At 44.3% G+C, this 18,791-nt stretch overlaps 1 protein-coding gene across 2 annotated transcripts in view; it reads right to left on the reverse strand.

The window, feature by feature from the left end:
* Positions 1 to 8,035: 8,035 nt before the first annotated feature.
* The window catches only part of LOC121567422 (RNA-binding protein Nova-1-like), a 53,830-nt gene continuing 43,074 nt past the window's right edge, over positions 8,036 to 18,791 (reverse strand). For both annotated transcript variants that reach the window (XM_041877451.2, XM_041877452.2), the window contains one exon: positions 8,036 to 12,235. In XM_041877451.2, coding sequence (XP_041733385.1) covers positions 11,207 to 12,235 — 1,029 coding nt within the window. In that variant the 3' untranslated portion in view covers positions 8,036 to 11,206. The remainder of the gene's footprint in view (positions 12,236 to 18,791) is intronic.

Genomic DNA, 18,791 nt, shown 5'->3' on the forward strand with positions numbered 1-18,791 from the left:
GAGCAAGTAGAAGAACTAGGTGCACGATCTAGTCGCTCCAGACTCAAGCATACTGTATTAGGACAAACTCTTTGTCTCTCACTCTCTGTCCTCTAGAACTGAGTAGGATGTTAGCCAACACTAGCATCAGCTGAGAAGCAGTGAGGAGAAGCACAGAGATCTCAGCAACAAGATGCTATACAAAAGCAACAAGGCATTATGTCGATCCTACCTCTCCTATCTAACTTGCGAACGGGACGAGGGAATTCCATGGAACAGCTGGTCTGGGATTTACAGGGATTCTTGGGCTTCGGATGAACAAGGGAATGGAAAAAGAGTAGCGAGGAGAAGGAAAATCAATGCTGCCTCAGGCAGGAGAGATGCACAATTAGCAGGATTGGCAGCATTGGCAAAGATGAAGCACAAGCGGTCCTACCGCCACTCCAGTCCCAATGGCAGGAGAGATAGATGGGAGGTATATGGAGGGGCCTAATCTGTCATTGTAGTGGCTTCACCAGATGCCCAGAGGTTTTCACGGAAAACACAAGCCACAAATGGGGCTTACAGAGATCGACTGGTATTCCGTAGAGTGAACAATACAGTGCAAACACACCCTTTAAAGGGATAGTTCACCCAAATGACATATTGGTTTCCTTCACCTGTAAGCAGTCTATTGACAAGGTATGACAGCAATCCATGCTTTGCTTTAGTTTCCCTAGCACTGTTTCGACATGATAACGTTTTAGAATTTGTAGCACAAATCCCATTCAAGTCATGCGACCAATATTACAATTTTTTGCTCATCATTTTCATAACATATATGTGACTTTGTTGAGCTTCACAATCCATTTTAGATACTTTGGATGATTTGGACATAATGCGTGAAAAATGCTAATATTGGTCCCATGACTGGAATGGGATTTGTGCCACGAATGCTAAAATGTAAAGCATGGATTGCTGTCATACTTTATCCATAGACTGCTTACAGGGTGAGGAAACCAATATGTCGTTTTGTAATTTGGGTGAACTATCCCTGTAACGTTCAGTTATTCTCCATTAATCTCATAACTTACCTGCTTTCAGTTCATTGAAGTTCTGGAATGACTACAAAGCTATCAAGGAGACAAAACAAACACATCTACTGTAGCGCCTAACAAAAGGCACATCAGAGTTCTGACATTGCTCTATTACTTAACTCAGGGGCTCATTACAAATGTTGGTCTCAATTGTGCCGTAACATTATTTTAGCGGCCTCACAAATCCCCTTGATTTAATGACTTGGGAGGTGTGTGCAGTAAACCATAAACTCTGCTTCATTCTGAACCTTGGAGGTACTTCTTTAGTGTATGGAAGGTTTGTGAGAGAGGTTTGGTTTTCAGACAATGCTGTGAATGTTGATAACCCTGGGGACTCAGCTGTGCTGCAGGTCAATAAACCAATAGCCAAAGCATGGAGAGGTCTAAGCCCATTGGCCAGAAGTTGCTTGGATCTGCCTAAATCCGCAGGTCCTAATAGGTTGGCTGTGGAGACATGGTGAATGCAGGGGTGGTGTTTGCTGGTTGGATGAACTGGTTGGTGCATAGTGGGAGGATGAGAATGTCAACGAGCAACATAGCCCCCATCTTGATTGTGTCGTTTCTAATGTATTGGGTTGTATTGTGGATGAGGTGAGAGGAGTCCCAACCCTTCAGATTGTCTCGTAACCTCTGATTGCTATGCTGCAACACTCCTGATTTCCTGATGCTCGTTCAGCAAAAACATGGTCATGTCCAACATTGTCATTCATGTCCTCCTTATATACCTAAACCCTCTTGAAATATACTTTCTGACTCGGGTAAACGTGTGTTTGTGAAACACCACAATATCAGGTGCAACATTGTATTACAGGACAAGGGGTGTTTAACTTACCTCTTTTGGGGTTTGGTTATAGTAATATCTGTATTCTGTCCAATATCAACTGTTTTCCAAGCACCTCTTTGAGTATTAAGATCGTAAACCAATGTGTGGGCCTTAATTAATTAATTAGTAAGACTAATGATGTCTACCTGACAATTAGCTTCAATGGTTTATTTTACCCATTAATACCATGTACAAATGAAGAAAACCGTTACAACATTTTTGCATTCATTGGTCCAAACCTCTCCTCATGGTGACATTAACACTGACACCAACGTTTGTTTTATTATTAGCGTCTAAATGTTGCACTAATTTGACAATGTACCATCCATTCTAACAGTTCAAAAAAAGATATTTTCATTGCAAAAAATAGTAACATGCAATGACTCATAATTACATTAACTCATGTCACAAAAATTGTTGTTGAAATGTCATCATTTAGCAATACGTAATAATTGTTGTGTCCTACACATTCTTTTTCAACAGCGTTGGTCTCATTTAGGATGTAAACAATACAGCTTTTGCTTGCTCCTTTAAGTGGGTGGTTATCATCCCTCAGAATAATTGGTAAGCAACCATTACATGAAAATCACCATCGTCTTTGGGCTCCATAGAAATCATTAGGGCAGAATAAAGTGGGATAACCGCAGGTAGATATAAAGGTACATCCAGAAAACACCCTGAGAATCACTATTTCTCTTCCTCTCTATTCTCTTGTTTTTAGACAAATCGTTTTCTGATGGGCCTGGCCCCGGCAGCTAGAGAGGATGGTTGAGTATCATGTGGGAAGCAGGTTGACTGGCTCCTTTTGGAAACATGGAGGAGACATGTTAATATGGATCTGGTCGAGTAGTATGTTATCGATGGAGAACATCACATGGTGCTGGCGTGTGGTGGGGGATGACTCAGGGATAGGGTAGTGGTGGAGACTGGTTGGGTGGGAGGGTTATGAACGATAGAGTCGACTCAGGTCACATGATGAAGTTCCAGCTATAACGTCAGGGGATTCCATTGGTGAATGGAAGCCCTCCAGGTTTTAGCTTTGGTGGACATTGGACAGAACACCCACCCACCGAGGCTCACAGAAGCCTTTCCATTCACACACTCTCTCTCTCTCATACACACACGCACGCACACGCACACGCCACTCATACCATATGGCCCCGCCCCCAGACCGAGCACATGGTTTCAGGCACAAACTTGCAATGTGTTACTTGGATGAGACTGAGTGTAGTGGGAGGTGAAGAATAAGACAACAGAAGACAGGTGATGCTAAAATGAACATTTATAATGACTGTTGTTGCTGTCGGAAAAGAATAATCCTTAAAAAAAGATGTTATATATATTAGCACTAGATTGCCGACTTCACTGGTAATCCACAAGTCAATAAACACAACTCACTACTTTTTTTTACTTTTTTTTTTACAAACACAATGCTACAATTACATTAAATATTCAATACTCTTTAAGTCAGTTAATGAATGGTGTTAAAAGCAACCACTAAAATATTAAAAACAAAACAATAATTCACCTTCCAGTCATTCCCTTTTTCTAGTTGTGTTGTCATTTATTAATAGTATATAATAGGTTGAAAATAAATAGCTCATGAAGTGTTATCAGAAAATGAGGCTGGCAGCATAAAACATTGTGAGTGGAGCACAAAGCTAAGCAATGATATGGTCAGTCCAGTCTAGCTGTGTCAAATTAATACTTTCAGTCTCCTTCGATCTACTAAACTCACTGACTGAGATATGTCTCATTTGGCACTACGGCCACCTTTGTCATGTTGGCATTTACATTCACCAACGCCCACCTACAATATGCCTAATTAACATAACCGTAGTTATAAACTATATCACTTTTATCATGTAAACCACAGTGACTCTATTGCACCAAAGAGGGCTCAACTTCCTTTTTGTGGTTTGAGAGCGACACGGTTTTCCCTAGTCTTGTGTGTCCCACATTTAGTGTAAGGTGCTGAGTCTAGCAAGTTCTCCACATTGATATGTTCTTAACACTACCAAGCATTACAATAACTACGACTCACTCTACGCGAAACAAAACCACCAACGAATACAACTATGGTAGCAAATGTAAACAATTCTATCATGAGGATGATTTTCAGCTCCAGAACTTAATTCTCTTTTGCGTTTTTTACATCCTTTTATCTAAGTTGAACTAGCATGGCAATAAACAACAACAAATACAGCAGGTCACACCAATGTCAACACCACAAGCTACTGTAGCAGAATAAACGAGTAGATTTATGGGGTGCACCTTTCTTTTTCTCTTTCCACTAAGTGGATTTTATGCTGCCGGCCCCATTCTGTTGAACACGCCTCTCTTTACAGCTCAACAAAATCTGACAAAAATATTTACAATGAGAGAAAAATGAAATTGTGGAGAAACAGTTGTTTAGCTTTTTTTGTTTGTCTGTATTTTTTTTTGTGGATGATTTTTCATTCTTTATCTCTGAGAATTGCCCCAATGATGAGAAACTAGAATTGCACAGTCTCAAATAGTTTTGGTGATGGAATGGAGATTTAAGTCCAAACAGTTTGATGAACATAGAAGGGGAGGAAGAAGGTCAATAAAGTTCATGAGGGGTGAAAAGTTCAAAGTTCAGAAGACAGAGGATGGCTGCGCAGCTGACGATTACACTCCTCACACCATTCTGAGTGTTGTTTAATGTTAAAGAAAAAAATCATCATTAGAAATTGATTTTATTATTTTTCCCATCGAAATCAAATGGAGAGACTTGGGGGTGAGGAGAGTGACAAGTGCCCCCAACACTATGGCACACAATCAATGATGTCCTGGAGGTTGACGAGATGATAGAGAATTAGGAAAAAGCAGTTTATGAGAGGTAACCAGCCTTTACCGGGTTAATCCAGGTCTGCTTTTAGCTCGGGGGTTTTGATCTGTTTCTTTTGGGTAATGTTGAGGCGTCATGACTGACATCATGTTATGGAGGAACATGCTGGCTTCATGGGTGCGTCCAATGGATGTCCAACATACAAGAAAACTCAAAAAAGTTTGGAATGGTACTGTTTTTGTTTGGCACTCGGGAGAAACTCGAGGAGGAGGAGGAGGAGGAGGAGGAGGTGGGGGGCAGGGTTTGGTGGTGTGGCGGGATTTGAGCAGAAGTGTGGGGGAGTGGTTGGAAAAGGGGGCAGTGAAAGTGCAAAAAGGAGAAAAGTGGAGTCAACAGGATACACATGAATGGCATTTTGTTATAATTGGTCGAGGTTAGAGAGCGTAGTACAAATAAAAAACAGAAAAACCAAAAAGAGGGACTGAACAGTGATATGACAAATGCAGTCTAAAATTGCTGGTGCTTAGATGGGGTACAAGCTCAAGAGTGTGACCCTGGGTTCCGTGAATGTCTGGCTAAGGGTGGTGGGTGTGGGTGAGAGCGAGGAGGGTGGGGGTTGGGGCATTGTGAGATTTTGGAGTTGAGCACTAATAGCCACACACCCACTGAAAAGCAATGATGTCACCTACAGCAGGTGAACCATAAGTTTGCATTCCTCTGCACATCACAAAACAGATCTGTTCACCCGGCAACATGGAGACGACACCATGACGCTGACCTACTGCAGACACACAGACACAAGAGAGAGCCAGACAATAGCACATGCACAGCTGTACAGTAAGGTACTACACCAGGGTTGCCCAACACTGTTCCTGGAGAGCTACCCTCCTGTAGGTTTTCGCTCCAACCCCAGGTGTTACTAACCTGATTCATCTTATCAACCTGCTAATTATTAGAATCAGGTGTGCTAGATTAGGGTTGGAGCAAAAACCTACAGGACGGTAGCACTCCAGAAACAGGGTTGGGCAGTCCTGTACTAGACTAATGCACAAACCCCCATCTCAGCTTACTCTACAGGGCTATACAGTCGACCTCATACTGACATTGTATTGCAACTGAGGCATCGCTAGGAACAGGGATGTCAATTTGGTTCTAGTTTAGACTGTGTCCCTTTTTGACACTATTATTAAAAGCTTCAGAAATATACAAAACTCAAAATCCTCTGTTAAGTGAGGAAAAGCTATGTTTCCTTGTCGCTGACCAGCTTTTGTCATTTACAATCCCCTTTTTGAGCATGCCAACACCATTCAGTTGTCTAATGGTGAAACTGAATGACAGTTGGGCAATGGACACAATGGGGAATATTGGCAATATGTTTTCTTTTGTCGTAGAAAGTGTAATTATGTAATGAGACCAAATTCAATGAATAGAGAGTCAAACACACCTTGTCCCAAATTCTGGAGAGAGACCAAGGGGATTGAGAAATGCAAAGCTGAACAGTACAGAGCGTGAAAAAACATACTGCCTACACACGGCCTAGTTTGACACATCAAAATCCTTTGCCTAGTTTCCTTTCAGGAGATGGGTGCTTAAATGAGAAATCTGTCTAAATGAGAAATATAAAGTGCATATTTACATCAAGACAAGAGATCAAGCTCAGAGGGAGCCGAAAGGGGAAACAGATGGTTAGAATGACACTAGGGCCAGATCTGGCCTACCTGATGTTAGTTATTCACACAAAACACATGGACACTCGAGCCCTAAAGTCATGATCGAAGAGTGATATGCAAACTTATGCAGAGGTGAGTACATTCATGGACAATATCTCCATATCTATGGTAAAAAGCATTAAAATGTATCCAGAATTAAATGATGCAGTTTTAGAGTTTTAGTAAAAGAAGCACAACCAGCAAAAAACGAATTGTTTCATGTTTGATTAAAAGTTTGTTCCTATCTCTCTAACAATGTTTTAATGCCTAGACAACATTCTCACAAAATACTCATCCAGTTATACAATCTAATTACACTGTGGCCTTGCATTAATGGACTATGTCCCTGCATGTTCTTAGTGAAAACAACACACGTTTGAAAATGTGTCAAGGAAAATTAAAATGCATTTCCATTGTTGGCATGCAAAGATTTGTCTTCAAAATGAACAATACACACTGCCTAATCATTTTTGTACGTTTTTTTTTGTCTTACATTTTTTGTCCACACTTCACTTTGATATCATGCAATATAGACGTGCAAAAAAGATAACATCTATCTCCACAAAATACATTTTCATAACTATAAAAGGCTGTATTAAGAATGTTAATATCATGTGTATCATTAACCATGCTAATCTATCTATACGTTGATTCTTCTGGCCCCGGAGTCTAAGTACTGTAGTATTCAAGGAATTCTGGATTACTGGCTAACGAGATGGCTCCCTTCCTTCACAATCCCTTCTTTCATGTAAAGGGGGCATTAAAAGTTGAACTAAAAAGTTTTTTTTTTTAATCGATTTTACTCACCAAAAAAGTCACCTGTACCATTCCCTTCTATTTACAATTATAAATATGGTTTGTTTGGCACTTTTCACATTTTTTTCTTATAAAAGTATGTTTCCTTTCATGTAATGTTTTTTAAATCACGCGCATTTTCAGTTTCAGTCTTTAAAGATCTATTTTGGCACAGGTTTATTTGTTGAGTTTGTTTTTACAGTAATTGTTATCTTATCAGCATGTATAGCATGTATTATACCTCTTGGAACTACAACATCCTGCTAAACGACAAATCAGATATGTTTTAACTTTATTTTTAGTACATCCCTTACTAAATAGCAGCAATTTCACAAATTAAAAAAAATCATAATTATGTAAATCTATTCAACATCTAGGTAAAACCTAAGCTTTTACAACAGACAGAATAAAAAGACAATACAAGGACAACATGCTACTTCGTATATTGCTTCCAGTACTCATCACATTTTATCTAGATCCCCTAAATTACAAACCAAACAAAAATGGATGCCCTAAAACCCCATCATCATGGGGTAATTTTGTTCAGTTAGATAAAAAGATAACAAAGTTAACAAACTTTGTTGGCACCTTCTCGTGATCTCCAACTACAGGTATTTCATATTGTTCTATTTGATATCGTTCACATTGATTTGTCACAGTTGTGGTATCGCTTATATCCAGTAATCTCTGTCATTTCGTCATGACTTCAACGAGCAGTATTTCCCTTATTCTACTCGCAATCTATGTGCATGTGTTTATGAATGTACTGTATGTATCTGTGCATGTATTCCAAATGTAGCATCATGCTTTCACTCCTATCCCTAACATAAAGTATAACATATGGTTACAAGCCACTGGCCAGGGGATTGACAGAATGAAGTCAGTTGGTAGCTCTCTCTCTCTTAGTTGCCTGGTTGCAGGATCTCTTCTTCCACTGTTACCTACTAATTTGTTCTCACTGCTGCTGGCAAAAATGGTCACTAACTAGACTCTAATGCTCAGCTCTACAATCAAGGGGACGCTGTCCTCTCTACCCTCAAAGCATGAGGAGACTCAGACAGTCATTGTTTTGGAGTAGTTGTGGTCTGGAAGGGCAAGCAGACATGCATCGTAACACCAGACATTATCACCCATGGAGAGATGTGAGAGGGGGGCTCTGGGTTGATGTGTAAGAATGGGGTGCACGGAGGTACAAGGGTTGGGGGGTGAGGAAAGTGGATGGTATTAGATGGGAATAAAGAAGCCTCCTTACCAATCTGTCGAGATATGCGCTCACTGTCGCTCCAATAGACATGGAGAGAAAACATTCCAATCCTGAATAATAGTGAGAGAGCCCACCATTGGATAGATTTCCTTTACATTACAGTGTCTAAATGTCCAATTGGGGAGATTGTTAGATTGTTTAGGATCGAGCAAAATGTGCCACCCCTCCTCCTTTGGCATTTTAGAAGTCATCACATTTTGGGTTAGCCAGCCATTTTCGGTTGGCTAACAGAATATATCAATTTCAACTGTTTGTGAAAACAGCAAATATAAAAAGGGAAGTTGGACGATTAGAGTATCTTAAAAAAAAGAGCAACCCTGTCAAAATTGGGATAAAACTCCACATACCTCCAACTATTGTTGTCTTTGAATAGCAAAAGCTGAACATGGACACCTGCCACTCCTCCCCAATCCCGTCCTCCAAACAGAGACCGTTTCTACAACTACAGTACTTTCATTGCCAAACTGAGTCGAAGCACATCCAATGCCTCAATCCAGGATCATGGTTTCAATGTAGTGTTTAGAAATATTAATACTCTTTCCTTGTCTTGCATATCTAACTGAGAACTGATATTGTATGCAAATAGAGTTTTGTTTGTGAGATATGATTAGTTGCCTGGTATTTCATGTGTACATGTCCCTGACATAATAACTGTGACAGTGCTCCTACAGCACACAGCCCAGACCTCATAGGCAGAGAAAACGATACCCACACTTCTCAGTGCATTAAGATGAACTTCAGTGTACTCCGATTGCAAAAAAAAACAACAAGATAAAACAAACAAAAACATATTTAGCAGCTTATAGGTTAGTGGGCAGTATCCATTGCATGGAACGTGTAGTGGGAGGTCCCTGCAGTTTGCCAAAAGCAGAATAATCCACAACCATTAGACTTGTAGTTTACGCCCAACAGACCGTAGTATGTTACATTCCCCCCGTTCATCGTGGACAGAAGAACACTGCTTGATAAGAGCAAGTATTAGGGAAAACAACTTCTAAATATGCACTGCCTTCAATAGCTCTGCTCGCAACAAGCTGGCCTGGCAATCAGCATGGACCCTAGTGAGATCGTTTCAACTAACAACTTTCTCATCTTCAGTGTTTGTATTTTTCAGTAGTATGTACGTATCCTGGCGGGGTCACCACCTCTAGGTTCTAAGTGCTCTTGTTCCTGGTCTCTCGCCTGGCCTGTCTAGACAGAGTGTTGTTAGAGTGCCACAGGCAGAAGAGCAGCGCTCGCTGGATATCTCAGTGGAGACGGCTATGGCCCTACAGTCCCAACAACACTGTGGCTTTTCACAATGTTGAGGGACACAGGCTAAATTGGAGGAGAGAAATCTGAGCTCAGACAACATTGAAACAACTTTGGGTTGACGTTATTAGAGCACTTTGTTCCAGCCAGAATGTGAACGCTGCTCTTGGGCCTGTTGTGCAAGTGGCATTTTCATTTTGCAGCTATGTATGTATATAGAGACTAGTCTGCTTGATTTCACCGTAATCTGCCATGTCGATATGTTATAATCCTGTTTTAGCACTGAAATGGCATCAGAGGGTGTGTGTGTGTGTTTTAATGTGAATATTTACTGTCCTGCTCTTTACTGGATATCAAAGCTGACCGGTACTCTTCATCATCACTGCAGTGGTGCCTATGGTGCAGTTCTTACTGAACTTAAATAAGACATACTGTATATTACACTATGTGACATACTATTAAATCCACTTAAATTAAAAAAATCTAATCAAAAATAGTCTTTACATTCATGTCAACCTGAATTCACAGATTTCAAATACCTAACTTTATGGGTGAAATCATATTAATAAATAATGATGATGATATCTATAATAATCATAATAATAGTCATAATATCAGACTGCAAACCTTGTTGAGAAAAATGCCACAACCTCTATATGTACTCTCGAGCTTCGCTAAAATTCGGACCCAATGAGATGCACCATGCGTCTCTGCCTTCGTCCTACATAAGAAACACGAGCATCCCATTTATAAATACGGAGCGTGGCATTGCATGCACCTGGTTAAATCAGAACCTAAGGCGCGAGGCAATAGGGATAGGAGAATAAAGCATGTGTGGAATCCTTGGGCACATCTTGTCCCCTCCCCTCCTTTGCCCAAAACAGAGGGGGGGCGGCTGGGAGAGGGGCGAGGGATCGGGGCATGGAGGGGGATGTCATCGACTACAGGGATTTTCCTTAGATCTCTAACCAAGCACTTGTTTGCAGTCTTATCAGACCCTTGTAGTGCGGGGCAGGGTAAGGGGCAAATTGATACTGAAGGCAAATCTGAAGAAAAAGATCAGTGAGCTACACAGGAATGGGGGTGGGGGTGGGGAAGGGGCTGATTCCATGGGGGTCGACCCCCAATACCCCCACCGCCCCCCTTTTCCAAACTGCAGCGCGGCAGCATGCCAGTTTAAAATCGCATTCACCACTGTCCGGAGAATACACAAAAAAACTAAAAACAAAAGAACAAAAAAACGAAACAATAAAAAATCCCGAAAGATCACGACTTAAGTAATAAAACCGTATTTACATTTTACACCTTATTTTCCTTTGTTTTCCACGTTACACTTTCTCCTCTCTCCGAGCCAATTTTTGCGTCACATCATTTTTAGAATACTGAAACACGACAAAACGTGTGGACAATTCCTTCCAACATTCTTGCTCTTCTCTCCCTTTCTCTCTCACTTTGCGTTCCTCCCCCACTCATTTTCCTCCATTCCATTCCCTTTTTCTAGCCCACCTTCTGTGGGTTGGTGGCGCGCACACCCTGCTCATACGTGATCCGTTGGCTGATCAGATACTGAGCTGCCTGCGTTGACGCCTGAGATCCGGTTATGGTAACTTTACGGTTCCGGGTGCCGGGAATGAACTCTCCCTTTTTGGAGATCTGGATCCGGGCTCCGGTCAGCTCCTGGTACTCCACTAGCGTTTTCCCTCCTTTCCCCAAGATGGCTCCTACCAGGTTTTCGGGAACAGCGATCTCCACCACGTCCTTGGCCCCCTCCTGCATCTGCTTCTCAGTGACCATCAGGGATTGTGCCATCAGCGGGGACGAGGCGCTCAGGTAGCCGTTGGTGGCCCCCGTAGCCGCGGCCAGCGAGCCCAGGGTGAAGCCTCCCATGGAGGCGGCCTGGTGGCTTGCGCTGGTGGAGGCATCGCTGGCGTAGGATGCCAGGAGGTTAGCAGCGGCAGCCGCGGCGGGGTTAGCGCTAGCCGCTACGGCGGCCAGGACTCCCGAGGCTGCGGCGGGGTTGAGCCCCAGGCCCAGGGAGTTGGTGTTGTAGCCATAGCTGGCTAATGTGTTGAGGGCCGAGGTAATGGTCAGGAGGTCGTTGCCAGAGAAGCTGGGACCCATGCTGGTGGGGAAGCCGCCCATACTCTGCATGGTGGCCTGACCCAGGAGGCTGGAAGCTGTGGCAGCGGCGGCAGCAGCAGCAGCGGGGTTCACCTCGGCTGAGTTGGCGTAGGGGGAGCCGGTGGGGTTGGAGTTGGCCACAGGGCCAGAGATGTTGGAGTAGCTGATGTTGAGGCAGCTGCTGCTCTGGGGGTCCTCCTGGATCTTCTGAACGATGATCTCCACGGCTTTACGGTTCTGCTCGGGCTCTCCGCTAATGGTGACCACACGCTCCTGCAGGTTGATGCCCTCAGGTTTTTGAGAGAGCTGCACCCAGGCGCCCGACTGCTCCATGACGGCCTTGACTGTGGCTCCACCTTTACCAATGATCAGACCTGCTGTGCTGTTTGGTACTATCAGCTTGGCCTGGGGAGAGGAGCAGAGAGAGAGGACATAGAGATGGTTACTGCACTGATTTCACACTGCTTTAACATTGTATCTCTACATGACAAAAGTGTGACATCAATTGAATAGAGGAAGGGACTAGGCGAGGGAATGGAAGAAAATAGATAACCAAGATAATACTTTGAAATAACCCAGAACAATGGAGAAGGACGTAAGATAATAAACAAAGAGTGAAAATAGGGAGTATGTTAGAAATACAGACAGAGGAAAAGAGAGAATCGAGCTTGAAATAGAGGAGGCTAGCAAAAGGGAATAGAAGCATAAAAAGGGTGATATACTCAATAATTGTTTTAATGCTGTGGCAAAGGGGAGAAATAAGAGTGAGTTGTTTTTACTCCTTCGACCAAACATTATAACATTGACAGAGAGAGTAGGTTCTGAAAGGGAAAAAAAGAGAGAGAGAAAGAGTGTATTTTTTCTCTTTGTTTCTGAGCTGTGAATCCGTGGTTATAAAGAGGCTCCTGCTGAAAAGCATCTACTCCCAGGGGTCAGTGTTACCATGGAAACAGCTCCAGCATTCAAGGGGTACTGAAAGGGAGTCGAAGCGACGCGTAGCAACTAGACCCACCCCCCCCACCTCCATCCAAATCCACACACACATACACACACACAAACACACGAAACAATTCTCCATACAACTACAGTGAGCTCCATAATTCATTGGACAGTGACCATTGTTTTGTTATTTTGGTTCTGTACTCTAGCACTTTGAGTTAGAAAGGATACAGTGACAATGAGCGTGAAGTGCAGACTGTCTGCTTTAATTTGAGGGTATTTTCATACATATCGGATGAACCGTTTAGAAATGACAGCACCTTTTGTACATGGTCCCCCCATTTTAAGGTACTACAAGTATTTGTTAAATTGGCTTCACAGATGTGTGTCGTTAGGCAGGTGTATTCATTTGTGTCGTTAGTGAATGCAGGAGAGCTGTTGATGAATAGTAATGATTCTAGACGTTGCTATTGCCTTTGGAGGTTGTTATTGGGGTGTGACAACATGAGGAAGACAGCAGTGTCGATGCAAATGAAGTTGGCCGTCAAAAGGCTCAGAAATGAAAATCAATCATTCAGGAACATTGCAAAAACCCTGGCCATGCCCAAGTCAACAGTTTTGTTCATCATTAACAAGAAAAAAACAACCGGTGAACTCAATTATGTCAAAAGACCCGGTAGACAGAGGAAGACCACTGTAGTGGATGACCGGAGAATACTCTCTATGGTGAAGAAAAAACCCCTGATAACAGCCCAACAGATCAAAAACACTCTCCTGGATGCAGGTGTAGATGTGTCAAAGTCTACCATACGCAGAAGACTACACCAGAAGGAATACAGAGGGTACACTACAAGATGCAAACCACTGATAAGCCTGAAGAACAGAAAGGCAAGATTACAGTTTGCTAAAAAGCACCTAAAAGAACCCCAAGAGTTCTGGAAAAAAATATTGTGGACAGATGAGACAAAGATTAACATGTACCAGAGTGATGGAAAGACAAAAGTGTGGAGAAAAAAAGAAATGCCCATGATCCAAAGCATACCACCTCATCCATGAAACATGGTGGAGGGGGTGTTATGGCTTGGGCCTGTATGGCTGCCAGTGGAACAGGCTCACTTGTCTTCATCGATGATGTGACTGCAGACAGAAGTAGAACAATGAATTCTGAAGTCTACAGAAATATTTTATCTGCTCAGATAAAACCAAATGCCTCCAAACTCATTGGACGGCACTTAATCACGCAACAAGACAATGACCCTAAACATACTGCTAGAGCAACAAAGGGGGTTTTTGATGGCCAAAAAGTGGAAAAACCTTGACTGGCCGAGTCAATCACCAGATCTGAATCCAATTGAACATGCATTTTACATGCTGAAGAGGAGACTTAAGGCAATAAGTCCCCGAAACAAGCAGGAACTGAAGATGGCTGCAGTACAGGCCTGGCAGAGCATCACCAGGGAAGATACCCAGCGTCTGGTGATGGCGATGCATCGCAGACTTCAAGCAGTCATTGCATGCAAAGGATATGCGACCAAATATTAACAATGATTACTTTATTCTACATTATGTTAAACTGTCCAATGATTTTTGATGCCCGAAAATGGGGGGGACCATGTACAAAAGCTTCTATAATTCGTAAACGGTTCATTCGATATGTATGAAAATACCCTCAAATTAAAGCTGACAGTCTGCACTTCACGCTCATTGTCATTGTATCCTTTCAAACTCAAAGTGCTAGAGTACAGAACCAAAATAACAAAACAATGGTCACTGTCCAATGAATTATGGAGCTCACTGTATGTGTATACTATGTACTGTATATACAGCATACACACTCACATAAACACCCATATTAAAACATATGCACGCCTTCACTGTCCTTTGTCATACAACTTTAGAGAAAAGCTGCCAGCTGGGGAGAGAGTGAGGAGGGGGAAAAATTAATTTTCTTAATAAGTACAGTCCTTAATATGTACTTGATAAGGACCACAAACGATTTATGACACATTAAATGTACTGTAGTGGTATTTTGAACAAGGGTAGTTTTGCACCAAAGCCAATCACACAATGTTACGAATAAACCTACTACGTGAGGATGATAAATGAGAGGAGATTATGTTAGAAAGTCTCACAGGGATGCTCTTGGTTACCTACAATGTGTCCATGTCGTGCGATGTGGAAACAGTTATAAAACTCTTCTTTGAATATTTGAAAATCCATCTAGAATGGTAAAAGAAGAAAAGCAAGTGAGTGTTGGTAGGAGGACAAGGCAAAGAAAGGAAGGAACAAAGAGAGAGAGAGAGAGAGAGAGAGAGAGAGAGAGAGAGAGAGAGAGAGAGAGAGAGAGAGAGAGAGAGAGAGAGAGAGAGAGAGAGAGAGAGAGAGAGAGAGAGAGAGAGAGAGAGAGACTGTGTGTGTGTGTACAGGGGAAGTATGGGGCTAGTAATTAGCATGGCCTCCATGTTTCTGCTATTGAGTGGCTGGATTTGATCACTTTCTAAATGTTTGCTGCAGTCCTTCTAAAGCCATCAACATTTCTTTACAGAGGCGCTGCTGTAACCTTGATTCTGTAGCCTTGCTGGCTGTGGTACACTGCAGTGAATTTACATAGAAATGGGAAATTAACAGAAGGCAGGGACAGAGGGAGATCAAGACTTGACTTCAAACTATTAAATATAAAATATTATTTTTGAGTGTTTGTGGTCAAATATTTTATTCACATATTTATTGGTGACAGTGATGAAGAATAATCATGCATTGGAATTTAGGGATTATTATGGTTCAGGAAAAATAAAATATAAAAAGGCATTGATCGGTCCCCATATGGTTAAGTGCCATCTAAATTGGTCTTGGCTCAGTGCAATTTCTCATCCAGTTTCTCACAACCAATTTTTCACGACATTCCCCCTAATTTTCATTGAAATGTGTGTGGTTCAGTGTTGAGGCAAAAATATTTCCCTCTTTTTCGTTCAAGCACACATTAGAGATGGGTTTGAGGATCAAAACAACTGAGTGGGGGAGAAAGAGGTGAAGATTCTCCTAAGAATCCTTTTCATCTTCTGCATTGCACATATACACACACACACACACACACACACACACACACACACACACACACACACACAGGTTTTGCATGTTGTTGGATTGGATGTATAATGATTCAGATGGGACTTGCCTCCTAAAGATTAGAAGAAGCAGTGGAATACATAGCTGAATGCTGCGATGTATAAAACCCATTCCTGCTAATGATGAGTCTCGAGGACCACATTCAGCTCTTCAATATTTAATAGATGTTCAAAATTGTAATTGTCTTTCTCTCATAAGTCCTTTACCCCACACACACTAAAGGATTCATTCTTTTTTTCTTGGTCGCCGTCGAGTTTCCCTCACCATGTCATTGGTGGCCATTTTAATCTGAAATAATCGTCCTCATCCCCGAGAGTTATAGCTGACGTTCAGTTTCTCGGTGTGTGTTTTTTTTTATATAAAGGGGAGAACATTTGGCCTGTGCGTCGGAGCAAAGCTGCTGATTAAAATGTAGACTCTTTAGAGTGGGGTAAGAATAGAGCAACGTCGACAGATACACTCAGCTAATTTTGCTGAATGTGTCTAATACTCAGGTAGACTGAGAATGAAGCCTCCTTCCTCTTCCTTCAAAGACAGAGTGAGAGAGAGGGAGAGGGGGGAGTTGTGAAGGAGGAGAGGGAGAGGGTAGGGGGAGAGGAAGAGGGTAGGGGGAGAGGGAGAGGGTAGAGGGTAGAGGGAGAGGGTAGGGGAGAGGGTAGGGGGAGAGGGAGAGGGTAGGGGCGAGGGTAGGGAGAGAGGGTAGGGGCAGAGGAAGAGGGTAGGGGGAGAGGGTAGAGGGAGAGGGTAGGGGAGAGGGTAGAGGGAGAGGGTGGGGGGAGAGTGAGAGGGTAGGGGGAGAGGGTAGGGGGGAGAGGGAGAGGGAGAGGGAGAGGGGAGAGGGTAGGGGGAGAGCGTAGGGGGAGAGGGTAGGGGGAGAGGGTAGGGGGGAGAGGGAGAGGGTAGGAGAGGGTAGGGGAGAGGGAGAGGGTAGAGGGAGAAGGTATGGAGAGAGGGTAGGGGAGAGGGAGAGGGTAGAGGGAGAGGGTAGGGGGAGAGGGTAGAGGGAGAGGGTAGGGGGAGAGGTTAGGGGGAGAGGGAGAGGGTAGAGGGAGAGAGTAGGGGAGAGGGGAGAGGGTAGAGGGAGAGGATAGGGGGAGAGGGAGAGGGTAGGGGGAGAGGGTAGTGGAGAGGGAGAGGGTAGAGGGAGAGGGAAGGGGGAGAGGGAGAGGGTAGGGGGAGCGGGTAGGAGAGAGGGAGAGGGTAGAGGGAGAGGGTAGGCGGAGAGGTAGAGGGTAGTGTAGAGAGAGATGGGAGAGGGAGAGGGTAGAGGGAGAGGGTAGGGGAGAGGGAGATGGTAGGGGGAGAGGAAGAGGGTAGGGGAGAGGGTAGAGGGAGAGGGTAGAGTGTAGGAGGAGAGGGTAGGGAGAGAGGGAGAGGGTAGGGGGAGAGGAGAGGGAGAGGGTAGGGGGAGAGGGTAGAGGGAGAGGGTAGGGGAGAGAGTAGAGGGAGAGGGAGAGGGAGAGGGAGAGGGAGAGGGAGAGGGAGAGGGAGAGGGAGAGGGAGAGGGTAGGGGGAGAGGGAGAGGGTAGGGGAGAGGGTAGGGGGAGAGGGAGAGGGTAGATGGAGAGGTTAGGGGAGAGGGAGAGGGTAAGGGAGAGGGGAGAGGAGAGGGAGAGGGTAGGGGGGAGAGGGTAGGGGGAGAGGGTAGGGGAGAGGGTAGAGGGAGAGGGTAGGGGAGAGGGGAGAGGGAGAGGGTAGAGAGAGAGGGAGAGGGTAGGGGGAGAGGGAGTGGGTAGGGGGAGAGGGTAGGGGAGAGGGAGAGGGTAGGGGGAGAGGGTAGGGGGAGAGGGAGAGGGTAGGGGGAGAGGGTAGGGGGAGAGGGAGAGGGTAGGGGGAGAGGGTGAGGGTAGGGGGAGAGGGAGAGGGTAGGGGAGAGGGAGAGGGTAGGGGGAGAGGGTAGAGGGAGCGGGAGAGAGAAAGCGAAGATGAGAGCGGCCTGCTGCTGTTCCATCAGCCGTGGCTAGTCGTTCATTATTTACTGTGGGTTGGGGTGTGGGACAGGAATGGGGGAGGAAGGAGGCTGGGGCTGCGCTGATGGGGAGCAGGGATAATAGGCACGGAGGGTGCTGAGGCATGGAAATATGTTTCAGAACCAGCTTTCGGAGATAACAAACATGAAAACAAACAAACCCTAGAAGTTAACAAGACCTACAGCCATCAAAGAGACAAAAAAAAGCGTTATTTGCTAGGCTGCCGCCGTCCCCGATATAGAAACCACTTGTTTTTCGGTTCTGTAGCAGTACTACACACCCACTGTTCCTCTCCTGGTTTCTCTCAGCATGCTCAGGGATACTGAGAGGCTCAGCTCATGTCTTCTCTATGTCAAGGGCTAAGGCTCCCCCTAAACCCCGCATTGCACTGTTTCAGCAAGGAGCCCAAAGGGCGTTATTGTCTGTGGACGCCAGAACCACTCCCCGCCCCCTACCCCACCCTCCCCAGCCCCAGTTACGTACGTGTGGGGACACGGAGCAACTGTTGCCCCCTGCTCCCTCTGTCCATCTTGTGGACGGGACCTGATCTGCGAGCGGGGGCTATTTGTTCTTTGAAGTCTTAAGCGCCAGACTTTAGGTTAATCGCCTATCTCCTGATCCCCTGGCTTAGCCGCTGCTCTCTGCCTCATCTGCCTTTCAGTGTGTGGCTCTCTCTCCGAGGCTGGATAAAAATCCTGGTTAAAAATAACACTGAAGCATCACACTACAACCGACCAGCCACTCCGCTCCAAAGGTTGACAAGAACGGTCCCGAGTGATGGACCTTCGTCCCCCCTGCCGCTCACGCACAATCCAAATCAAATGATGAAATTAAAAAAGAATGCGTGCCTGGAACGAGCTCTGTGGCACGCACTCTGGGCCGCTAGCCTGATGTAACAATTGTCCTTTTTCTTTAAAGAAATTGGT

Source organism: Coregonus clupeaformis, chromosome 6 (genome assembly GCF_020615455.1).
Source record: "Coregonus clupeaformis isolate EN_2021a chromosome 6, ASM2061545v1, whole genome shotgun sequence".
NCBI lineage: Eukaryota > Metazoa > Chordata > Actinopteri > Salmoniformes > Salmonidae > Coregonus > Coregonus clupeaformis.